This window comes from Melozone crissalis, unplaced genomic scaffold, assembly GCF_028551555.1.
Source record: "Melozone crissalis strain CALT ecotype California unplaced genomic scaffold, PUWL_Pcris_2 ptg000041l_1, whole genome shotgun sequence".
NCBI classification, from domain to species: Eukaryota; Metazoa; Chordata; class Aves; order Passeriformes; family Passerellidae; genus Melozone; species Melozone crissalis.
Window position 1 is genome coordinate 2,329,009 of NW_026535819.1, and position 25,180 is coordinate 2,354,188.

At 49.6% G+C, this 25,180-nt stretch overlaps 3 protein-coding genes across 4 annotated transcripts in view; all 3 read right to left on the reverse strand.

Moving 5' to 3' along the window:
* The window catches only part of CAMSAP1 (calmodulin regulated spectrin associated protein 1), a 33,091-nt gene extending 31,871 nt beyond the window's left edge, over positions 1 to 1,220 (reverse strand). The window contains exon 1 of the mRNA XM_054284436.1: positions 1,084 to 1,220. Within this exon, the coding sequence (XP_054140411.1) occupies positions 1,084 to 1,152 (69 nt within the window). The 5' untranslated portion in view covers positions 1,153 to 1,220. The remainder of the gene's footprint in view (positions 1 to 1,083) is intronic.
* The window catches only part of NACC2 (NACC family member 2), a 94,865-nt gene continuing 70,049 nt past the window's right edge, over positions 365 to 25,180 (reverse strand). Inside the window, exon 7 of the transcript XR_008483593.1 lies at positions 365 to 377. The gene's annotated coding sequence lies outside the window, so the exon portion shown is untranslated. The remainder of the gene's footprint in view (positions 378 to 25,180) is intronic.
* On the reverse strand, positions 6,776 to 23,381 carry UBAC1 (UBA domain containing 1). Of its 2 annotated transcripts, XR_008483594.1 has the most exons (11): positions 23,205 to 23,381; positions 19,367 to 19,487; positions 19,067 to 19,140; positions 18,252 to 18,359; positions 17,609 to 17,711; positions 16,857 to 16,965; positions 15,459 to 15,702; positions 14,194 to 14,280; positions 13,408 to 13,546; positions 7,047 to 11,415; positions 6,776 to 7,016 (listed from the first exon to the last, which is right to left on the reverse strand). XR_008483594.1 is itself a non-coding variant. In XM_054284455.1 (10 exons), the coding sequence occupies exons 1-10, from the start codon at positions 23,340 to 23,342 to the stop codon at positions 11,300 to 11,302; spliced, it is 1,239 nt and encodes a 412-aa protein (XP_054140430.1). In that variant the 5' UTR covers positions 23,343 to 23,381; the 3' UTR covers positions 6,776 to 11,299. The 2 variants fall into 2 exon arrangements, 1 of the variants encoding a protein (XP_054140430.1); XM_054284455.1 differs by having other exon boundaries at positions 6,776 to 11,415.

Consider the following 25,180-nt stretch of genomic DNA (forward strand, 5'->3'; position numbering starts at 1 on the left):
CACTGCCCTCCTCACCCTCTTGGGCCCCAGCCAGCTTGCACATGCTCCAACACTCTTAAATCTGCAGCCAGACAAATATGGGAATGTACAAATTAGTCAGAGGGACTGAAACATCTCCATCCTGCTCGTCCAGGTCTTATTTACAGCAAGAACTCGACGAGTGTAAAACTGAGACACCGAGCAGGAAAGCAAACCATGCCAGAGCCTCTGATCCCCTGGCAGTGAGCTCTGGCTGATGGAGCTCAGAGCAGGATCCAGGACAGGGGTGGGCAGTGGCCAGCCTGGTCCCCACACCCCTGGCAGGGATGGCAAAGCCCAGGGGCACACAGTGTGTCCATCCCTGCTGCAGAGCTGGGCACACAGGGGTCCTGCATGCCCTGGGGTGCCCATCCCCGGATTCCCCCCACAACCCTTTCCAATGGCCTTGGAGGTTGGCAGAGATGTGGGCAGGACACAGCCCCACACCAGGACGGGTCTGAGCAAGGAGAGTGACCACGACACCATGAGCAGTACCTGGGGATGGACACAACACGGCTTGTGACGGCCCCATCCTGCTGTGACAGGGCTGGCCCCTCTGTCCCCATCCACAGAGCCGCTCACTTGGGCCATGGGCTGTGGGTGCTGCCCACACCTGCGGGACTGCACATCTGTGGTGCCCCCATGCTGCGCCATCCCAGCCCTGGTGCCCCGTGCTGTGCCATCCCAGCCCTGGTGCCCCGTGCTGTGCCATCCCAGCCCTGGTGCCATCATGCTGTGCCATCCCAGCCCGCTCCCCATGCGTGCCAAGGCTGCTGCCAGCCCAGCACCCCCTGCCTCAGGCTCCATTCCCTCCCCGGGGATCAGAACTGGCTGAGGGCAGCCCGTACCCCTCAGCTGGCCCTGGAACCGGGGCGATGAGAGCCCAGGAGCACGTGGAGAAGGCGGTGCTGCAAAGGACGCCCCTGTCCGCGGGGCTGGGGCACTGGTGCCGCTGTCTGTCCTGCCGGGCGGACACACGGCAGCTCCGAGACCCCGAACCGCCCAAAGCCCCCCGGGAGCAGCCCCCGAGCGGTGAATCCCCGGCAGCATCGCTCACTCACTCACCGCCGCCCGCCGCCGCCATCCTCGCCGCCTCGGGGGTCGCGGGGGGCTCGGGGCAGCTCCCCGTGGCATGGGAGCCCATGGCACGGCCCGGGCTCAGCGCCGGGGGGCTCGGTGCCCGGCGCTCCCCGGGCAGGGCTGGGGGCAGCGGGGCAGCGCCGCGCTCCCCGGCATCGCCGGCATCGCCACGGCAACTGCGGCTGACTCACGCTCCTGCCAGTGACATCAGGCGTGCGCAGGAGGGGGCCGGGGGCTGCGGGGCGATGCCGGCAGCAGAAATTCCCGCTTTGCTTTTGGTCAAAGCTGCGAGGTGTTGTGCGGGGAAAGCGTTCAGATGCAGCCCCGCAAGGCAGTGTCACGCCGGGATCTTGGCTTTTTTGGTTTTCTTTGCGGGAGAGCCACGGAGTCAGGAGGGGGAAGATGCTGGAGCCCGTCGGCTCTGAAAGGTGCCCAGCGCTGGTGGCGTGGCGGGACTGGGACAGAGCCAGAGGGACAGACGAGATCCTGCTCCCCCATACTGCCCTTGGACCTCAGTTCTGTTCACAATGCCCCAGATTAAGGAAACAGTTGAGAAATTACTTTGGCTTCCCTTGGCACCAGGAATGGGTGAAGGTCTCTCCTCAGAGGGGATGCACTGAGCCCCTCACGTTCAGGCCCGTTTCTCCTGCACATCCTCCCTCTGGAACGCTGCCCTGCCGTGCCCAGCACTTGTGTCCGGCATGGTGGCAGCTGAAAAGGGACCTCGCCTGGAAACCAGTCAGGAGCAGGCAGGAATGTTTGCTGGGCACACACACTGGGGGCTCAGCACCAGCACAAACCAATGCTGCACGTACAGAGGTTCTTCAGGGGGATCTGGCAGCACATTTTCTCAGAGCTGGGCCATGTGGGCTTTCCTCACATGCCATCTGGTAGCCACAGCCAGGAGCACTGATGGCTCCATCCCCTCCACTCACAGGCTCTGTTACACTGAGCCTGATGAGGCAGAGGAAGTATTTTTAGTGGGATGAGAGTCCTGCACGAGGCTCTGTGCTGAGCAAGAGCAGGCAGTGATGCAGCAGCTACATCATCTCCAAAAAATAAACTTTTATCAACCCTCCATGGGAGCAGCCCCCAAGGCATTACAGCCCCGGGCAACACCCCCCACCAGACCCCTCCTGGAGGCTCCTGGGCATCCCTCCTTCCATGAGGTTGGGACCAGGGAACCCAACACTTGGGGATTTTATTTTTAGCCCAGCAAACTCTAAATACAGCCCATGAGAATCTGAGGGACTGCTCGGCCTGGGAAGTGATGGCACCAGGGAAACCGAGGCTGCCAGAGCTGCAGCACCAGGGTTCCAATGGGCAGGGCTCTGTCCTGCTTCCAGACACCTGGAAACACCTCAAACCTCTTATGGATTGAGCTGCACCAGGCCCAGGGCTGCTGCAGGGGGGAAAAGGGGCTGGCAGGAGTGGGTGCTGCTTGTCACTGACAGGAAAGGGGAAAGAGGGATGGGGAAGGTTCACTGGAGGCCAAAGCACACATTTCAGGGGGAACTGTGCATTTTTTCTTTTTTTGGTGAATGTTCCCAATGTGTGGGAGCAGGGGAGTTAAGTGCCTGTCTGTGAGGATGCCAGGAGTAGGGGGGTACAGGCAGAGAGCACCCCGTGATTCATCCCAGGCACCCTGGCAACCAGCTCCTGTTGGGGGGAAACACAGATGGAACAGGGATGCTGCAGCACCGATCCAACAGCATGGCAACAGCCCCTGGTGTGCTCTGAAGGATGAATTTGAAGGTCTGAACTATTCCCCTCTCTTGCACACTTCATGGAGGAGCTGTGTGGGGCTTCTGGGGGTCCAGCAGCTCCCAGCTCCTCACTCCCACTAAGACCATGGGGACAGTGAAAAATCTAATCCCGTGTGCCAAAAAATCCAGAGTTGTTCGAAACTCCTCTCCAGCCCTTGCACAGCAGGAAGGGGCTGAGGTTGTGCATGGCTGAAGCAGCAGGGTCAGCACAGCCCTGGGGTTGTTCTGCACAGCCACATCGAGGAGGAGCTCAATAAATAATTCAACCAAACCTGGGGTGTGTGGGAGCTGCTGCGGGTTCAGAACTCCTGGGCACAAATTCCCTGGGGAGCAGCCCTTCCTCAGAGGGCAAAAAGAGGTTCACAGCTACATAAATGTGGTTTATGCCCAAGCTACAGCTCATGAAAACCAAGAAACCACATCATGCATAAGCACAGCAAGTCTGCCATGAATAATTCAGTCTTGGGGTGCAGCAGCAGCCACACACCTGCACAGCCCCAAAGGCTCCAGCAGCCCTCACCAGGATTAGGGGTGAGGCCTGTGGAGCCACCACTCACATCCTGCACCCAGAGCTGAAGCAGCTCCTGCTCCACGCTGCTTCCCAGAGAGCTCCTTATGCAACTGCTGATGGATGGGTAACAAAACCTGTTGGAGAGCTGGGACTCTCCCTGTGGCACTGGGGAAGCTGCAGTGCTGCACCCCAGGGTGCAGGGTTGGAGCAGGACTCCAGCACGTGGGGTTTGCATCACACCTGCAGCCCTCACCTGGATGTGCTGCTGGAGCCAGCAGTGAGCCCCTGGCATCACAGCTCTGAACTCAGCCCTTTTATCTGGGCACCAGCTCCTGTGCCAGGCATGTGAATCACAGCCCTGGCTCACAGAGCTGGTCACCTCTCCAGGTTTATTTCAGTCCAGCGTGGTCTGGTCCAGCACAGCTCGAGTTACTGGAGTCCCTCCCGCAGCCCCAGCAGTGCCCAGATTCCTGGTGACACTGGATCTGCAGGGCTGGGGCTGTGTCCCAGCCCAGGTCACACTCACTGGCACTCAGAGTGAGCTCACACACGTACACTGCAGCCCTGCCCTCTTTCCAGCCATTTTCCAGGACCCACATCCAGCTCTCAAATCCTACAGTTGAACTGAAAGCTTTTGAATTACAAGAGAAAGTAATTTCTCCCTTAATTCTGCTCCAAACCCAATTTCCCTATACCAAATCATCCCCAGCAGCCTCCAGAGCTGCTGCTTCCTTTGGCCAGTTCCTCTTATAATAAAATCAATTTAAAGAAAGGCATGATCAAGCAGAGAGCACATGACAGGATTGTCACCAAGGGGACGGCAGCCTGGCCTGAGCTCACTGGGCTGTCAGGGCACAGGAGCTCCCAGGGGAAGCATCTGCTGCTTCCATCTGTTTCACAGGCACAGAACGGTTTGGATTGGAAGGGACCTTACAGAGCATCTTGTTCCACTCCCTGCCACCAGACCAGGTTGTTCCAAGCCTCATCCAACCTGGCCTTGAACACTTCCAGGGATGGGGCAGCCACAGCATCTCTGGGCAGTCACTCTGGAACCCTGTCCAGAGGAGCTGATGGGTAATTGTACAATATTCTGCTCCTTTTTAATGGGAAGGTTGACCATGACCACGAATTCATGGGAGAGAGCAAACACAGGGAAGGAGAAAACCCAGCCCAGCTCTGGGATGGCACCGTCTCAGTGCCCATGGAGCACTGGGAACCATTCTTGCCACACGGCTGCGCTGTCAGCAGTGGCTCACCTTGCCAACACCAAGCTGCTTCTCCACAGCCCAGTGCACCCTGTGCTTCCCTCCCCGCCCTTTGTGATGGATTTGGGCCCTGCTGGAGGCGGCTCCTGGGCTGGAGCTGCTGCTGATCCCTGCTGGAGCACCCCGGGACACGTCCCTGCGCTGCCAAACACAGCCAGCTCCAGCCCCTCCTGCCACTCACACAGCAGCACCTCTTCATCTGCAAGGTGTGGATCTCTGCCCAGACCTGCTGTACCAGTTCAGGTTCACAAGTGTCATTATCTAATGATACATCCCCAAGCTGCTTTAAGGTAATTTTTTTTATTTTAATTGTAAATTAGTGGAGAGCCAAACCTTTGAATTGTCCTGCTGCTGTGCTGTGCATTACAGCAAACCTGAGTTAGGGCCAGCTCCTACCACAAACACCTGCATTTAACACCACCACATTTACCAACGTGATCTGAACAAGGAGCATTTTGATGTCTCACGCTCTAACCCTCCATCTCTCATGGGACACAATGAAAATCACTCTGAACTCCTCAGGAGCTGCTAAATAAACAGGCTGCTGGCAGGTTCCTTGCTCTGAACATGGAAGAAAATGCTAATTAATTAAAAAACCCCAAATGAACTCTACAGATTCTCTCTCCTTTACAGAAATAAACTCACACATTTACACCCCCATCAGTTACCTCCAAGGCACCACAGAAAGGGCCAAGGCTTGGAAGTGCTTCCCAATCTCCCCCAGCAGCGCTGGCACCATGACAGCCAGATGGGAATTTTGGTTACATCACGTGCAAGTTGCTGCATCCCACCAGCTGCTGCTTGCTGGAGCTGATTTCCTTAATGAGGGTTCCCTTGTTGGGAAAGAAAAGATTTCAATTTGTCATTCAACAACTGTCAAGATAAATCCATCTTCAGTGGCATTGGAACATCCCAGGGGATCACCAGATCGTGTTTCACAAAGCCCTTACAATTAATCTCCCCAAGTGCAACTTTTCCTGAAAAATAGAGAAATACCTTCCAGGTGCAAAGCCAGCTGCTGAAGCAGGATTTCCTGCACAAACTCTGTATGTGCAGCTCTCATACCCCACTTTCTGAGAAACAATTCCAGCAACCTGCAGGTACAAGGAACATTGACAACGTGGATCCACAAACCTTTGCTGCTCCTGCAAATGATGGTTCCAGACACCTTGTAATAAATCAAAAAACTTTATTTTGAAGATATATTATAAATGTACAGCACACACAACATCAGTGTCTGGGGTTATGTGTGAGCAGGTTTAAAGCCTCAGCATTCATTCCAGCCCCGGCCATGGGTTCCACATCTCCACACAAAACAATCCTAGGCTGAACAGGTCTGGCTTTGCCAACACCTCCCTGACTTCCAGGAATATATTTCAGAACAGCAACTGCTTCAAATGGTCACAAATTAGCAGCATTCCTTGCTTTTGGCCTGGAGGATTTCTGCAGGGAGCAAATCCTGCTGGTTTTCCTGCTCAGGGAGGGGTCAGCGACCCACGCGAGCGTGGCCAGAATGAATCCCGAATTCCACAGGCTCAGGGATGTCTGCCCTAGTTTAAGCTTCAGAAAAGTAATGTTACACCTTAGGAAGAGCTGTGCATGCCACACACCGGCATCAGAGCCAGATCAAAGTTATCCTATGCAGTACCTAATTGCTGTATACACAGGTGAAATGAGAAAATGTGAAGTCAGTACCTTGCAATGTAATTTTACTGGTGCTGCCTCGTGGGAAGTGCTGGGTAGCAAATCACATTCGTGTACAGTTCATTAAGCCATGATAAAAATATGCAAATTAAAAATCTCTACAGGCCTCTGTTACCTGCTGCAACAGAGACATTTGGGTTTGTGGGGCTTCGTTTAAAACGTGATCCAATTTTCTCCCTCTCCCCAGAGCTCGATATAAAACTATACCCAAATTCAGTAAGAATTTAATGCATTTACATTTACTGAAGTTCACATGCTGCAAACAGGATCTGCATTGAAGATCTTCAAATCTAGGGCAAGAGATCCTTAAAAAAACCCTTTTGCTACACTGGATGTGGGGATGGAGGCGAGAACTACCACGAGAACATTCACATGAATGTAACACCCCGTGCAGGGAGGTGGGGACTGCCCCCCACAGCCCTGCCACAGCCAGCACAAACCCTTCCAAGGAGGAGCTGGCCCAGAGATGGGGATCCAGGCAGGATCTCCAGCCCCAAAGCTCCAGGACTCTCAGTTGGATGGAAATACCAGCTGGAAGCTGTTCTGTTGCTTAATAAAAATGGTATTTATTATTAAAAGTAGAAAACCAGGATGGTTCCTTTGGATGAAACACTGGCTATCCTTTGCACAAGCCTTTGGGAAAACTGCCCCTGGAGCAGAGCTCACAGTAACCTGTGCCCCTGGAGCAGAGCTCACAGTAACCTGTCCCCCCTGCCCAGGCAATGTTTGCTGACAGTGTCGCTATACATTCGTTTGGTGCGATGCTTGTTTTGGTGTGAACACCTACAAAAAGGTAATTGTAACAGTCCTAACTAAAAAAAGGATTTCAAGAACCACTAAAGAGTTCCTTGGATATGAAAATCAATCTCTGAAATGGAAGTTTGGTTCCAGGAGAGGAGGAAAGAAAGGGGCAGGGCTGTGTCAAGCTTTGGGTTCAGGTCTGTGACAGGGGCTGCCAAGAAGCAGCCACGAGCTGGAGGCCCTGGAACTCGTGCAGGAGAGAAGCTCCCACCTTCCCAGAGGAGGAGAGGCCCTGGAACTCGTGCAGGAGAGAAGCTCCCACCTTTCCAGAGGAGGAGAGGCCCTGGAACTCGTGCAGGAGAGAAGCTCCCACCTTCCCAGAGGAGGAGAGGCCCTGGAACTCGTGCAGGAGAGAAGCTCCCACCTTCCCAGAGGAGGAGAGGCCCTGGAACTCGTGCAGGAGAGAAGCTCCCACCTTCCCAGAGGAGGAGTGCCCTGATGGCTGCTTTGGGAACTGTGCAAGTCCTTTCTGCAGCTGCATGGAGAACACAAACGTCCTTGAGATGGAGCAAAGCCCAGCAGGGTGATCCTGTGTGACCATTCCCATGCAGGGATGCAGCAATCCCAAAGGAAGACTCACGTCCCTGCTCACCAGGAGAGGAGGAATGGCAGATTCTTTGGGCTGGAGCAGGGACAGAGGTTCAGCAGGAGAGTTACACCAGCTCAGGCTCACAGGTCAGGACAATCAAGGTCCAAGCTGTAAAGTAGCCACTGGCCTATTTTCCAAACACATCCCTTTAAATGCATCCCCCTAAAAAAGGAGTATAAATACGAAGCCCTGAGAACAAACTTCCATGTAATAGATTGCCATTAAAAATATCAGTGTTTTGGTGATACAATTATAAGTTAGATATATTTCAATAAATAGCTGGCTACTTGCAAGAGGCCTGCAACATCCAAAGGTACAAGATTGTCTGGCTACCAATGGGGCGAAGAGCAGGAACTGTAAGAATCACACCATTAGTCACCCACCACCCCATCCCTTTCCTGCTCCATCTGCCAGGCTTCCAATAATTTTCTCTTGACCATGTTTACAGAAAATTAACTCTGACATGTCTGTGCTAGCTGGAACTTGAACACCCAAGGTGCAAGCACAGGACCTGAGCCTGTAAATCCTCACTGCTGGGAGCAGCTTTTCCTCACAAAACCTGCTGGTTTTATTGAACAAAAATCTTTCCTGTGTGTTCAGGGATCTCTCACTGCCCTCAGAGCAGATCCCCCAGTCCTGCACCCAGGGACAGCACAGCTCCTCACCAGGCAAAGCCTCACACATTCCCTGTGCCCCATGGCTGCACCGTCCAGCTCCAGAGTGCTGACACCTCAGCTTTTGCAGGTTTTCCAAAACCTGGGCCAATCTGTGCCTTTCCAAGCACAGGGGACTCAGCTCCCCTCTGCATTTTCTGGGATAAACAGCAATCCCAGCCCTGGGGAGCTGGGACACAGCCCCTGCTGTAATTCACACCCCAGCACCACTGACGTCAATTCCTTCAACCTCACCGGGGCAGTTTTTGCTGGGTTTAAATCAACTCCTGGGCCTTGCTGCAAACACCACACCCCCCAAATTCTGCTCTCCTTCAGCTTTTGGCCACTGCAAACCTCAGTTCTCACAGGCCAAGCAGGGCTCTGTTAAAAGCCACCCCAAACAACACCTCAGCTGTGCAAGTGTTGAGCTCTGGAATAACAAAATCCAGAAATAACCACATCTTCTCAAGCCTCCCAGCACCCTAAAATGCAGAATTCCTTTATCCCTAGGGTCTCCCAGCTGCTGCTGCTGGACCTGGGCATTCTCACCTCCTATCACATCAGGATAATCTGTTTTACTGGTGCTTTTCCCCACCCTTTATGACAGCTCAGGGGCACTGAGGGGTGCTGCCATTCTGAGCTCTTCCATCCCTCTGAGCTCTGCAGTCCAACCATGGCCTCCTGAAACCAAACCCAGCATTTCCCAAGCCTTTACATTCTTCAAGGGCCACAACTGCCCCAAAGGATCTGTTTGCTCATTCTGAACCTCTCCTTATCCATTCAGAAGCCAAAAAACCTCCCACCAAACTACAGGGTAGCTTTTCCCAACTTTGCCTTCTCAAAACACTCATTAAAAGGAATATTAACCACAATCCTGACTGTAGAGAGGGACATTTCTCTCTAACATTAAGAGCTTCAAGTAAAAGAGTCTTCTGGTATTATTACAGGTAAAAAGCTTCAGGAGTAAGCAAAAAAAAAAAGGATTAAATAATCAAAACCTTTTATAAGACCACAATATTCAGTCACAGCTACTCATGAGTAGCTGTGCTGAGCTCACTGGGGTGCAGGATCAGGCTCCTGGCTTCAGTTACAGGACAAGGTTATAATTTCATGTCATGGCAGTCTATTCTTAGCAAGAGCCCGCAAAAATGGTTTTACTGTCCAATTTGAACAGAAGAAACATCTCTATAAAGCTTGGAATTTCTAAATGTAGAAGTAAATATTTCAGCAGTCATCAACAGTAAAGCTTAATATGAAATTACAAAATTAAAAAAAAATAAAAGAATCCTGGGATAGTAAGACAAGATAAAATCTCAGGCTGTTTTGATTTCCCCACCCTTCATATTAATTATGAGAAATTGGCAACTTCAGTGCCTCAGCTGCATAACAGCACAGAGCAGATGCCAAGTTCAGGCCAAAACTTGTTGTAGGGTTTCAGGTTGCATCTTGCTGCATTTTTGTTTAAAAAAACCCAACTGCACCTAAATCCCTCCTACAGCTCCGAGGTGACTTGCTCAGGATCTCCCTGTCTGACAGGACACCTTTGTGCTGTTTAAGCACAGGGTCTGCACCTGCTTTCTCTGCAAAATTTGCCTCTTCTGCCTTTCCTGGAGGGCTGTGAAGCACAAGGCATGGCAGGGATGATGACAGATGTCAGTCATGTTGCACTGAGTTGAAAATAAACCCCTTTTTTTAGCAGACTGCTAAAAAAGTAACACCTGCAGAGCCCAATCATAAACACCAGCTGGATATTCACAGTGAGTTCTGCTCTTAATAGCTCAGAATTTCTCTCTGAAATCTCAAATCAGTCTTCTGGCAAAATAGGAAAGACCCAGCCTGACATTCTTGGTATGACCATGGTAAAAATAAGGATAAAGAAAACCCCACTTCTAACTCAAAGATAGCAATTTCAAGCGTGCTTTAAATACCTTAAACAGGATAAAAACCTGTGTGGTTCTGCTGCTTTACAGAACCCCAGCAAACCCCCCCATGCAATTCAGCTGCTTTTTTTTGTAAACAGAATAAAACCCCCACAAGCCCCTTGCCAAAACTGTGCACATAAAAATAAGAAAAAAAAAACCCACTGTGTGAACATATCCCTCCTTGCAATGGGATATGGCAGAGTGTGAGCTTAGGAGTTGCAGCCACTTGGGAATCCAAGTCTTGATGTGGTGAATTCTGTGGTGAAAGAAATCCTGCACCTTTACGGTACCTGACAGAGAACCTCCTGCAAGTACAACCCCAGTGGGACTGCAACAACACTAACGCAGCAAATAAATAGGAAAAAGTAATGCTATTTATTAGAATTCCATCTCTGAATGATTCTGCTTAAATTAGAATGCCAGATAAACAAGCTTGGATAGAAATGTGCTTGCTTTCCCAAGATTTGGGCTTTTAAAAAACATTTCCTAAGAATCAATTTCTTTTTTTTTAAAAAAGCAGTTTTGCAATTTGATAAGAGCTATAAATTAATACTGTATGGAGATGATTAATATCCTATGCTAGTGGTCAGTGACCTTTTGTAAACACCAGCCAGATCCTAGCAAAACTGGCCAGAAAACTGTCACAGGCCTTTTGAACGAGCAATATTTCTTTCCAACAATCAGATTCTTAAATGTTTTCACAAAACCTTTTTCCTATTTTTTTTTTTAATATATATACTTTATTTTAAACCTAATACCTGAAAACATGAACAAATCCTCAAACCTCTTCCACTAACACTAAATCCACAAGGCAACTCACTCCTGTTGGCCGTAACTACGAACTCTCTTGTGTGAGAGAGACCCCTCCAGCCAGGATTTCCCCCTTCCCTCCCTTCCCTCCACCCCTTCCCAAGCATCCAGGCAGCCTCCTGAGGAGGTGGAGGGGGAGTGAGGCCAGGGGGAGGTGGCACAGTGCACTGGCAGCTCCCTCTACGTGCGGTTCAGTGTCTGGAAGATGCGGGAAATCTGTAACATCACCGGCCCCGTCTCGGGATCGTTCATCCACTGAGTGCTGTTCAAGGGGTTTTCAAGCATATCCTCGAAGGCTGCCAAGAAAAAGGGATTGCAAACTGTTAGTCCTTCAATGTTTGGGAGGTTTCACCAGCAGGGCAGTGAGGAATAGCTGCAGCTCGAAGGCAGTGCCCAGGAACGGTGGGGATGCACGTTGGGCATTCCCAAGGGAACCACAGCCTGGGATGGTGGCACAGGCTTTGTGCTTTCCTCCCTTCTCAGCACTGAACTCACTGCAGACAGTGATTAAATGCTCAGCCTGGATTACAGGCCAGCCCACAAAACCTCAAGGACATGAGGTTGAAAAGGTAAAGCCTTAATAAACGTGGCCAGGCCTCAGTCTCCAGATCATGCCATGGAATTTATCCATTCCTGAACACTCTCCTGCAGCTCCATTCCTCTGACCAAAGCTTTTCCACATCCCAGCCTGGATTTCTTGCACCAATATCCTTTTCCTCCCTGGTACTTAGCCAAGACAGTTCATGGAAAGCACAGCACCCCATGTCTGTTCCCTGTGCTAGCTGGTCCAAATATTTAATATTCTGTCTCTACAACAAGCTTTGCTGTTTGTTTGCCTTTTTGTTGTTTTCTTTGACCGTTTCTAGTTTTTACTCTTCTACTCATGCTGAAGGAACCAGGCAGCCACTGCAAGAGCTGAGCTGCCAATCTGGCAGAGGAATGGGCCAGGCACTGATTTAAGCCCTTGGACAGCCACTGAGCTGGGCTCCTGGACATGTGGAGCCAGTCATCACAGAAAGGGACAAAAAAAGCAGCTGCACACTCACCAAAAGGTCAGTGTTGTAAGAGCCTGGCCCAAAGTCAGGGTTGATTTTCCCAGGAGTGTCAGGGCACAAAGCTCAAGGGCCATTAGTGGGAGCTGGAAGTGCCCAGCACCTCTGAAAGGCTCCTCATTAATACCTTGCTCAAGGTCATGCAACTTGCCTCCAGGAAAGCCCAAAATAAAACCCAGATCTCCCCTTTCAGCACTTGAACTATCTTCTTTAACACAGACTCACAAGCTTAAAACTAAAGATTTATCAATATTCTGTAAGGAGGTCATTAAATGCAAACCCTCATTACTAAAACCTGTGACATAAGCAATTTGCAGAGTTATCATGAGGAATTTATTCTCTGATGTTCATCCAAGCTCCATGAGCTCCTATAATGGCATTTCATTTTCTATTTATATTCTGAGCTGCAGTGTGGAACCCCTGTTGGAAATGAAGAGACCATTTGTTCAGAAATCAAGAGTGGGAAGGTTCTGCTCTTGAATTATTTAAAGGCTTGCAAACTCTCCTAATTACATTTAAAGTAGTATTTTTAAAGGCTCTCTTGAATGAGCTGTGCACACAGCCTTTATTTAAAAGCATTGCTTCAAATAAGTTTTGAAGCCAAAGATTAAATGCAAAACTTTTTATAACTACATGGCAGGGCCAGTCATTGTTCTGTGTTGTCAAAAAGAACAATTCCTCAGGGATTTGGGGCTCTGTCAGTCTCCTCAGCTGGGCACACACAGCCTTTCTGACCCTGAGCACACAGACTTTACCACAGAGCTCAAACTCAGGCAAGGGGAAAGATGTTTTCCCATTTTATCTCCATTTTGATAGGCAAAGCCTTAGCTCAACCTTCTTGTTGGGTTATTTTTCCCCAAGTTCCCTTCTGTCCCAGTGATCAGGCCTCACACACAGGGAGCTGCACAGCCTTGTTTTTTCTGTGAAATAATCAGAGTTCTAGACAGACATTCCTGATTTTTCCCCTCGTGGCCAAAGGGAGCACACAAAAGGTCTCCTAAATCCACAAAGCACTGCAGCCAGCAGCTACCCAAGTTCTGAGTTCAGCAAGTGTAATCCTGGGGAATTACAGCCACTCCTGGGCCAGCCCCCAGGCCTGCTCTGGGCTCAGCTGAGCTGCAGGATGGAGCAAACAAACAGCAGAGCTGCAAGGGAGGAACAGGCTCAGAGGGGCTGTCACCATCACCTCTGCTTGGATTTCCCAGCAAACCCAGCAGGAACCCACACAGCACTTACCTAGTAGAGTTTTAGGGTTGGTGAGCCCTAATTGTACCACTGGGTTTTCTAAGATGGCTTGGAAGAGAGGGCTGTTGGTGTCAATGCCCTTATCTAAGTCCTCTGGAGAAGGTTTTCTGTCTCCCAGCAGCCACTCACACTGAAAGAAATCAGCAGGCACATCACATTTCATTAGGACCAAAGTGGCTCTACTCAAAAGTTTTGCTAATGTGGCATTTTATAAATACTTTTCCCTCTCCTAGTTAAAGCCTGAGCTGTACATTTCTTTTCACACATTCATTTGTGCCATCCAACCCAATATCCTCTCTCCAACAGCAGCCAGCACTGGATATTGAAGAGAGGCTTCCCTGGCTGCCAGCTGTGTCCACAAAATTATCCTTAATATACAGCAGGGGATTAATCAATCTTGGAAAAACTTCTTGTTTTCCGATCCCAGAAACTGTGGGAGCATTGCTGCCAAATGGTAATTTACACATTACATGGCTTGAATCCATCCTGGATCACTGACTCCTGTCCTAAACCAGTTATTCTTGGGAATATCTTCTCCTTCCTATGACAGCACAATCTCACACTGTGGGGAGGGAGTTTCTCAAAGTTTCTTTTTGACAGCCCAGCCTCAGCCTGGCAGACCCTGAGCTCTCAGAGGAGTCCAGACCCTTTCCAGCTGTGTACCCAACTTCAAGGAGGCACAGAATTTGTGCTCCTGAATCTTCAGCAGGAGATTCAGCCAAGGAAGAGAAGCATCAGGGGGACAGATCCTTGGAGCAGGAAGGATGTTGTACTCACAGCTGCATTTTGCTGGTTGTTGTTCACTCTGAGTGCATCCACCACTTCCTTTTCATCAAATCCCATCTCCATCAGGGCAATGACAGCCTAGAGCAGAACCCCACAGCTTAATAAATTTTACATTTAGATCAGAAACGAGAGCAATCATATCCCTTCACCTTTTGTGCACAGCTTTTTGTGTGGTAAAACCCCCTCATTATCTCCATGTGCAGAGCACTCAGTTATTTTATTAACAAAGTTTTCAATATTCTATATCAAAAGTGTCTTTATTGTGGAAGAACAAAAAAAATCTTAGGAGTGAAGGTAGTTCCTACCCTCAACACACTGGAAGCTGAATGCAAGGCAAAGAGCAAGTGTACCTGGGGTAGAAAAGAGAAGGAAAATGAGGGAAAACTCCTCATTTTGGAGCTCCTCTCCTGTCACAAAGCTCTTGTTCACATCTCACTGACAGATCAGCCTTGATGTGCATTTGTGGTTCTTTCACCCCATTTAATTTCACTTCCCAGATTTATTTCACTGCTGGTGAGTGTGATTCAGACAAACAGCAGATAATGGCACCAGAATGTTTTATTGTTTAGAAATTGCACCCAGGCCATCAAACACATTTGCAGCTCTTAACCCAGACCTCAGAGCAGCCAGTTGTGAACCCAAGGTGCCCCAGAGCCCCTCCTGGTGTGCTCCCAGTGGGAGAAAACACATTCCCACTGCAGGTAATGCTGTGCTCTGAACAAAGGGCAACTCCTGTCCTTGCTGCAAGACTCAACCTGCTGGTGGCACTTTGCCTTGTTCCCTAAAACAATAATGTCCTTCTGTCCTTTCCACAGAATCATGGAATGGTTTGGGTCGGAAGGGACCTTAGAAATCATCCAGCTCTAACTCCTTGCCAGGAGCAGGACACTTGGGTTTTCTGGCCCCATCCAGCCTTTTCTACAGGCAAAGGATGTACTCCTGTCCTGCCACCCTTCCTTCCCAGGCTGCAGTGAAAACAGCAATGCCAGGGGTCTGGAGCTCATGTCAGTCCCCTCAGAGAGATTCCAGGTGCAGAAGTAACAGTGCTTTTCATGTAGATCCTGCTATCCCAGGCAGTGATGCATTCCTGAGGTAAAATCCCTGAATTTAAACACTCCCTGAACACCTCACTGAAACACTGCCAAGCCAGCACAACACCCATCTACCCAGAGGTCCCATTTGAAACATTTGGATTGCATGGTTCCCATGAGATCCCTCCCAGTCCCACAAGCCCCACAGGGATAAGCAGCACCCACCCGTGGGTCAGGACGAAATTCTCTTTTCCTGCGGATCTTCTTGAAGATTTCAGTCAGCTCATCCTTGGCCTCCTCCCCGCCCTCCTCAGAGCTGGGCCCTGCAGCTGCCTCAGCAGAGGAGGCAGCAGCTTCAGCTGGGGCTTCTGCAGGGGCTTCTGCAGGAGCAGCACCTGGCAGAGGAGCATCCACAGAAGGGTCATCAGCGTGTTCTATCAACCACTCCATGGCCTGGGTCACAGACATGCTGCAAAACACGGGAACAGCACTGAGGATGTGCAGCCACCTCCATGTGCACTCATTTATCCCCGTGCTGGATCAACCTGCAGCTTAATTAGCACCTGAAAACTCACAAAGAAAGTTTTGGAGCAAACAAAACACCTCAGTTCTCTGGGCATCCAGAATTGTCTCTGAATCTGGGAAAAGAGAGGCTCCAAGTGCAGCTTGGACCTGCAACCCAGATTCTGAAAGGCATTTCTGAGGGGGTCACCCTCACTCTGCAGCATCTGCTGAGTTTCCCAAAGTTGGCTGTTTGCAGCTGTGGACAGAACTGCCAGCAAAGCACGTTCCAAATCTGCACTGGAGCCACATCTCAGGTGCCAAGGGCTCTGTTCCTCAGGGACAGGGGAGCAGAACACCATGGGGTGACACCATCACTGGCTGTGCAGTGTCACTGTCCAGCTAAGGGAGCCTCAGAGCTCCCCAGCACTTCTCCCCAACAGGCAGAAAGGAAAGAGCCAAGATAACAACAGTGCAAGGAATGTGTCATTCCATTATTGCATATTCACAGAAGGGAAAGCCTTTGTCTATTTGGCTTTTCTGTTACAACATGAAAGCTGCAGGACAGCAGGGGGGAAAGTCTTCCTGAGAGACTGGAAAAGTGTGATTGGATTATGTTGTGGATTCTATCACCAAAATTTTTCAAGAATGGCCTAACAAACCCCTCTGAGGAGTGAGGCAGTACAGCTGCCTGTTCTTGGGGCACAAGAACAACTACACAACCTCTCCTATTTTACTGCAGCTGCTCTCTGGACTTCACAATATTCTTGGAATTTTTTAAAGATCAGCACAAAGTGTATTTCTACAGCTGAAAGGCCAATGTGGACGGGCTAAGTTTGCCCTTTCCTCTGTAAAATCAGAGTTTGAAAGCTGAAGAAAATGTGAGTTTGATACTTGGAAACAGTGCCAGCCTGGCAGCCCTGTGACCCCCAGACCTTGCAGAGCACATCCAGCCCTGATCCCCCTTCCCTGCACCACCTGCACTGTGCCTGAGGCAGCACTTCTTGGAGCTCAGGCTTCCTCCAGCCCCCACTGAGGTGACCCATATCAGGAGACCAAAAAGATGCAAATGTGTGTTGAAGCAGATCTGTGTTGAAGTGCCAGGCAGTGCTGGCCACTCACTGGTTGAGCCTGAGGGCTTTGACAGCTCTGCTCTCTGGGAATCCCATCTCGGTGAGCTGGCGCAGCGCGATCTCGTCCACCCTGTCCTCCTCATCCTCATCCAGCATGGCTGCACACACACAAACAAAACAGAGCTCACATTCATGCCAGCCTCACATAAACCCCTGTGTCAATGGAAAGGCATGTGTTAAGTTCAAGCCCCATTCTCTCTCCCATCCCTTCTTTTGTTTCTGCCCCCACTTTGCCACCTCATCATGTAATTTGCTGCACTCAGCTCGCTCTGGCTCAAATTGATTCTTCCAGGACAAAGATTTTGCCCAGATGTGTTCAAGATCTCAAACAAAAGCCCACTAACTCTCACATGGCCATGGGATTTCCACACAATTAAATATATGAAGATCTATTATGCATTTCTCTAGAAATTAAGTTGGATGTGGCCATTACAGAGCTCAAGGATGAGCATTTCCTGCCAACCTGATTAAAAGCCACCATCTCTCCTCATTTTACCACATCCTTGTGAATTTTCAACTATTCTTTGCCATCCCTACTAATAATTTTTAAATAGAACTTGTTACCCATCCCAAAGGGACCTTTTAGATCCATGATTTTTATCCACAAGGTGAAACTTTTGCCACAAAGTTTTCAGCAGCTTTGCTGCCACATCAATGTGTGAACTTCACTCTGAGCCCATTCCTATGATCCAAAAACAAATTCCCAGGATTGAACCAACAACTCTAAAGATATGTTCATACCATTTGCCTTCTTAAATAGTTCAACTGCATCTGGGTTCAGTGCTAGCAGTTTCTGTGCAACTTCTATGAGAGACACTAAAATCTTCCGGAGTTCTGTCTGGAACTGCAAGAAAGGAAACTGTCAAAGCATTTAGACAGGAAGTCACCAGCTATCACTGAATCTTAATGTATCCATTGTTAGTAACACAGCAGCAGCCTGGCCCTCTGGACACTAAGTTGCTTTATTAGGGCTTGATTTTCATTGTTTAGTCTCTCAGGAGGTCTGGGACCTTCCTGTGAAGTGTTACATGGAAGCAAAAGCTCCTGGGCAGAAAGTTGCTTTTTATTTCCACCACACCCCATGGGCAGTGGTCAAGGAAGGGAAATAAACCACAGGAAACCTCTGAGTTAGTTAAGATTGAAGAAATAAAACTCCATATCTTCACATTTTCCAGATCTTTTTCCAAGCACAAACAAAACGTTTTAAATCCTAATTTAGGACAGTATGTTATTACCATGTGTCTAAATCTTAAGCTATTTAACATACATACAGACATCTAAATTTCTCTTATAGAAAAAAAAGAATTATATAAAAATAATTATAAATAAATAGAAAGCAGCCTGTTGGGCTGCGGGTGGGTGAGCTCAGAGATGCAGCACTTACATCCCTCATGTTGTGGTGGGTCACGCTGCGGTCCGCGCTGCGGGCGGGCAGGTTGGCCGTGGCTTTGAGGATGGCATCCTTGTCAGGAGCCTTCTGCTCCTGCTTCCTCTGCAGGGAAGGGAACAGGAGCAGGTTTCATAACCCATTAGGCACAGCACAGAGCTTCATATTCCTCCCCAAGACACCAAGCAGGGCTCTGTCACTTGTAATGCCATGGATTAACAGCTCCAGTGTCACCCTGCAATTACAGAGCTCAGCTGGGCCTGTTGGGCTGCCCCACTTTCAGTCCTCACACCTAAACATGCAGGGAAACTCCAGCACAAAGAGGGACAGTGATGGATCCCAGAGAACTTGGAGGCCTCTGAGTTTATGTGATACATCAATGTGCATCCACACCATCCTGACCCTCAGGAACAACTCCAATAAAACAAAATAAAACAGGCAAGGGCAACATTCCAGCTCCAGAGGCTGGTTAGAGGGTGACAGAAGGCAACCTGACAGCAAGCCAACATATTTCTTTGTGTTTTCTATCAAACTAAGGCACTTGCTGAACTGTATTTGAGTTATTAGGCATTTGTTCAAAGATCAAATCTGTAACATTTTCACAGAGTGTATCTATGTGTCTTATTTTAAGGCAAATGTTCTCAAAACGACAGCTAAAAATGCAAAATCAGCTTCCTCTAAGTTTGGAAGAAATAAGAAGCAGCTCCTGTAGAATTTAACTGGCAGCATGTGCCTCTCCAAGGAGAGTACATCACAGAAACCCTTCCCCATATCATCAATAAAACAGTTAACACAAAATGTTCCAGACTCACTTTCTCCTCTGCAACCACATCTGACATCTTGGGGAGCAGCGTTGGCGCGCGCTTCTTGACCAGCAGCAAAACATCTGTGAGAGAGAGAAAAGAACACTGACAGGTTAGAGAGTCTGGGACAGCAGCTCTGCAAGATACCCTCAAATTTAACTGCTCCTGGAGATGAATTTTGTATTAGTTCCATTTATTTAGCTTCCTGTGTCAGAGCAGAGAGAAAATCTTAAAAACGTTTGGAACGTGCCAGATGAAACCCAAGCTCCTCCTTCCAGACTGATAAAATTCCAACCCAGACAATCTCACCTCTGTCCTGAATGTTCTCCTCCAACACTGTTTTTGTGTCTGTCAGCACCTTCTCAGAAGTAGCATGGATCAGCTTGTGATGTGTCACAGTTTTGGGATCCTCCAGGCTCCCAGGAAGACACTGCAGGAGACAACAAACACTGCAGATCAGAAATGAGAAACTGGCACTCAGGATCCTCCACATGCAAACTCTGCATCATTCCCTGCCTTCTCAAGAGCTTAAGCCAGAGGTCAGGGCACATGAAGCATTTTATTAAAGAAAATGAGGTTTGGTTTGTGCCTGTGAGGGTGGATTTGTGCTTTCTCAGGAATCTCACACTAAGCTCTGGAAGTGCTGGAGATCTGGAGCAAAGCAAGGATGCTCCAGGACCCACTGCCACATAAATTCTGACCACTGAGGTCCCTCAGAAACTGGTTTCACAAAGTAAAAATGCAAATCTACCAGGAGCAGCAGTGTTGTACAGGAGGGAAGGCTGGAATGATGCTTGTGCTCATTTGGAGTGTCCAAACAGGACAGACTCCCTGCCTCACCTCATAATTATTATTTACTCTCTGAGTCAACAAGGCACTGCCAGCAGGGATTTTGGTTTCTCTGACCTTAAACTGAGCAGTTTCTGCACCTTGTTTCAAGCTGAAATCAAGAGATTTGCCTGCTGGAGCCCTAACCTGGGTTCCTGCTGAAAGGGCTTGAACTAAAGTTCCATTCACAGCTCTTCCTCCCAACCATAAATAATCTGAACACAATGGAATTACTTTTTTTTGTGCTCATTCCCTTGTTGCAATTCTAAATTGCATGCCAATTAATTCACCAGGAAATCAGTTCAAATCCTAAAAAAAGAGTGCTCACACAGGCCTTGAGCTGCCTCCTCCTCACACCAGAGTGGCTCCAGATGCACAGTGAAAGATTTCAGGAACATTATTCCATCAGAGCATCTAGAGGCTTCCAATTTGTTTGAGTGCAAGGCAAAGAAAGCAAAGTGCTTGCAATTCCAGAAAGGCAAGATTAGAAATAACAACCTGAAATTGCTGTTCTCACCACAAAACAGGACACTTCACACTGACCCTGCCTGCTCTGCCCACAGCAAACAGCTTTTAGTGCCACTTCCAAGTGTTCCTACCAAGCCACTTCCACCATGTGTGCAGAAGAGAGTGTTCAGCTTTTGTGCAACAGAAATACTACTAAAAATCCTAATTTTGGTGCTGTTCATCCTGCAAAGGAGCCTTTTTAGCCATCACCACCCTTCCTGCTGCCTGCAGCTGATGGAAACAGCTCCCTGCTCTTTGTCCAACAGAACAAAATTCCTGTTCCCAACACAGATTCTAAAATTCCAGCCCTCACCTGAACCTGGCTGTGGCTCTGATGTCTCCCTGAGATTGAGGTGAGAATCTCTGAGAGCTGCTTTGTCTCACAGGGGCCTCCAGTCCAAGAAGTGCTGAACCCAGGCCAAAGAACACATTACCAGCTGGGAGCACCTCCTGCAATGGAGCTGATAAGGGCCCCAAATGCCCGGGGACATCAGTGAACATCTCTGCAAAGCAGCTCAGAACATTCCTGGTACGGATCCTGAGGTGAGAGGAGCTGAAAGGGGCAGCTTTGGGGTGGGTACACAGATCTATTTTGGGGTGGGTACACAGATCTATTTCCATTTCCCCCAGCACATATAAAAAAGTACGTGGGGACAATCACATAATAAATGTGGGCAGAAATTAATCATGAAACTAATCAGGTAAAAGTTTAAGCAAAAAAAAAAAATAAAGTTCTGTGGCCACCAATTCTTATTTCCTGCTCTTCCAACCTCTTTAGTAACAACTGCAGAGAATAACAGGGCAGATATGGGCACTAGAGACACCAAAGAGGCTGCTGAGTGAAACTCCTGCCTTATCTTCACTGGAAATGGAAAAAACACCTGACCAGCAGTGCCTTTACTCATTCTCACCTTTGCTTTTTAATTCTGGAGTTGCCAGCAGGCTGCTCTGCCTGGCAAGGGACAAACATTGGTCACAGGTGCCTGAGCAACTGCTGAAATCCTAATCCCTGGTGATGCCAAACACCTCTTGCAAAGCTTGGAATCCTGGTAAACCACTTTGTTTGTTTTAAAGAAAAAAACTTTTTTTTTGTTTGCTTTTAATAACAGAAACATTTGAAAATAGCCCTGACACTCCCTTCTATTAAACTTGGGTGGTTTAAACAAATATTACAGGTAAGGGGAAAAAACAGTGGGAGAGGTTTATTTCTTTGTTTAACAAAAGGGCCCAAAACACCAAATTTGGGGGAAATAAAGACATCAAGAGTGGCACTTCAGAGATCAGCCAGCATTTGAAGGTTATGGAGGGAAAAGTGGCCACTTCCCCAGCTGCAACCTGTTACAGACATCTCCCTCTGCTTCCTGAAAGATTTCAGATTTCAGAGACATTCAGGACTCAAATATAAATCTCTTGGAAGAGCTGGCTGTAGAAACTATCTCAAGGTGTTGCCAAGATTCAGTCCATGAGCAAGAGCAATGATTTCTCCAGGTCTATTTTCATTTTACCCCTCCACAAAACTCTATTATCCATGATGGTCATGAAAATCCACCCCAGGCTGGATTTGTGCACAAAGCAGCAGAGATTGAAATCAAATATCACCCTGAGCTATCAAATTGTGCCTACACCTGCTCTGTGTCAGTGTGAAGCCATTTCTCCTTGTCCTGTAAAGCTCCATCCCTCTGTCCCTGTTTCCTTCAGGTACTGGAAGGATTCCTGGGCACTTTTATTTCAGTCAGGAAACAAAACCTTTAACCCTTCAAACAGGAGTTAAGTGGTTACAAATCACAGGGGTTTTCTCCTATTGCACAGGTTTTATGTAAAAAAAGAGCCTTTGCATTACTTTAAAGGCAAACCCCCCAGCATTAAATGAGATTTAGTGAATTGTGCTGGCAGAGGGAGGGGCTGGGGCTGCAGCTCTGGGGTTCCACGTGGTCCTCAGGGAGCAATGCAGCAGCTCAGGGGTGCAGCTGCCAGGCCAGGCCGTGCTCACAGCCCCCAGGCTGCTGCTGTCACTCAGGGCAGCAAATCTGGCAGTGCCTGAGCCTCCTCCCAGCCCGGGGGCTCTGGGATCACCCAGTCTGTGCTGCCCTGCCCTGCTCCCACTGCCCGGGCCCTCCCTGGGCACCTTCTCCCTCTGGCCACCTCCACCAGGATCTCCTTGTTTAAAACACGGGGAGAGCGTTGGGAGAGCTTTGATTTCCCCCAAAACCACCTCGGCTGCACTCAGATTTGAACAGAACAGGCAATTTCTCCTCCTCAGTTCCTACCTTCCTCCTGTGCTCAGACACAGAAACAAACCAGGTTAGAGACCAGCTAAACACAGAAACAAACCAGGTAAAGTCCAGCTCCCACAGCACGGGCAGGAGCCGGGCATCTCTGACACTGCTCCAAAACACACCCCAAATTCTGGAACCAAACAATCCCAAGTGGTCTCTGCCCAAATCCTCCTCTACCAACACTCAAAAGTCTCCAAGAAGGGGTTTTATTTCCATGTGGAACAGTTTTACAGCAATTCGGGGGGACAGCAGACACAGCGAGCCAGGACACAAAGCCACCTGTGCACCTGAGCTCATTCCCCCCTATTTTTAAAGCCATTACAGGGCAGTTGGAAAAATCAGTTTTCCTCACGGGGCAGTTTTCCTTTCTCCGGACTGTTAATGCCGGTGGTTCCCTCGGTCCCCGATGACCTCCAGTCCCAGCCCCGCCGGGTTCCGGGCGCTCCTGGTGGCTCAGCCCGGCCCCGGTGGCCCCAGCCCGCTCCCGGTGGCCCCAGCCCGGCCCCGGTGGCCCCAGCCCGGTCCCCGTTCCTTACGTGCTTCAGGCACCGCTCCTTGAGCTTCTCCACCGTGGTGTCCTCGGGCACCTCCTCCAGCCACTCGGCGCCCTCCATGGTGCACACATGGAGCCTCAGCACCTTCCCCGCAAAGATCTTCTCCTCCTGCACGAACATCGCTCCGGCTCCCGGTGCCGCCGGTCCCGCCGCCGCCGCCGCCGCCTCAGCAGGCCGCGGGCCGCTGCCGCCCGCCCATGAAGGTGACCCCGCCCGGCCCGGGGGAGCGGCGGCCCGGCCCGGGCGGCGCGGGGAGCGCTCCGGTGGCTGTGCCCGGCGCGGCCCTGCCCGCTGTCACCGCCGCTGTCACCGCCCGGGCCCCGCCGTCCCTCCGGGGACACGGCGGCGCTCCCGCCGCGGCCGGAAACGGAAATGCTGGGAACGGCAGGGGCATGCTGGGAAATGTGGTTCTACCCCGGTGGGCTCCTCCGGAAGTGAGGACATAAAACCCCCCCTCCCTTTCACGCCCCTGGGCGGGCAGATGAGTTTTAAATCTCTAATAAACCTTTAATAAACCTTGAATGAATTATTAATGACACTTAATGACGTTTAATGACGTTTAGGACCGTTTATCAACGGCTCCTCAGCGCCGCAGTTAACATGGAGTTGCCCCGATGCATTGTGGGATCGCGGTTTCGGCCCGTGTCCCGGTGCGCGCTGGGACTGCGGCGCTGCCCGGTGCATGCCGGGAGTTGTAGTTCCGTCCCGCGGGGCTCGGGGGTCCCTGAGGCGGCCCGGGCAGGGCTGAGGGGTGGCGGACACTGCGGGGACACCGGGAGGCACCGGGGCGGTGCTGCTGTCCCGGGCGGGGCGGGACGGAGCGGCTGGGGCAGCGGGCATTCCCCGGCGCGCCGTTAGAGGGGGCCCGCGGGCCGCTCCCGGCCTGCCCGCGGACTCAATGCCCGGCAACAGGAATGATTTCCTTTTATGTTTTATTATTAAAACTTTAAATGTGTCATTCAAACTGTGTTATTTCCTACGGCTCGTGCCCGAGCTGCGCCGGTCTCTAGGGTTCGGGTTTAGCGAGCGTAGGAGAGCAAAGTTTTCACGAGTTTAAAGCACCGATTTATTTAAATTAAATCCATAAATTCCCTCCAGAAGTGGCTCTCCGGCGTTCCAGCTCCAGGGATTGAGAGTGTGGGTTTCTGGTGGAGGCATTCTGGGGGTCCGACAGGCCCAAAACACATCTGTCACATCTGTCCCACTTGTGCCATGTGAAAAACGCCAGTCACTTGTTTTTAAAATTTTAAAAGTTTAATAGTAATAAAATGGTTATAAAATAGTAATACAAATAGAGTAATAATAATTTGGACAATTTGAATTAGGACAATATGAGACAATAGAGACAAAGAGTTATGGACAGTCCGGGTACCTTTTTCTGGGCAAAATAAGCCCAAAAAAGGACCCACGTTAACAGAGGATTAACCCTTAAAAACAATAACCTGTTGCATATTCATATACCTCATACATGATGCATAAATTCCATTCAAACACAGGATTCTGTCTGGTCAGTATCAACTTCTTCCTCATAATCCTAACGGCATCATCCTGCCCAAGCAAGGCAGGAAGAAGTTCTTTTCTCCTGATAATGGAGCAATAAATTCTCTTTCTCTGAAAGATTCAGGTGTCCTGTGGCTGCTATCTCACTGTGAGTCCTTTCTGTAGAAAAAAAAAGTACAATACACAGCACAGTTTCTATTTTAACATTTTGTTATAACCTAAAACTATATTTAACACACTACTCTAGAGAATTAATACAGCATAACTTTCGAACACAATGCATATAATGTTCATTTGAATGTTTGTGAAAAGCCAATCATAAAATATGCATTTTTCACGTGCCACATCTGTCCCAGCTGTGTTGGATGGGGAATTCTGCAGAGCAGCCCCAGGATCTGTCTGTGCCCAACAAAAATCCCACTGAACAGGGCTGGCCATGCTCTGTCTGCACCCATATA

What these genes read in the sequence shown, in the direction of transcription:
- UBAC1 (XM_054284455.1), bottom strand. Translation starts at nt 23,342, where the DNA reads ATGTTCGTGCAGGAGGAGAAGATCTTTGCGGGGAAGGTGCTGAGGCTC. An exon ending in AATTTCGTCCTGACCCACGG is followed by an intron (nt 14,281 to 15,458) that starts GTGGGTGCTGCT and finishes GTTCTGCTCTAG; the next exon opens with GCTGTCATTGCCCTGATGGA. An exon ending in ACAACCAGCAAAATGCAGCT is followed by an intron (nt 13,547 to 14,193) that starts GTGAGTACAACA and finishes GATTTCTTTCAG; the next exon opens with TGTGAGTGGCTGCTGGGAGA.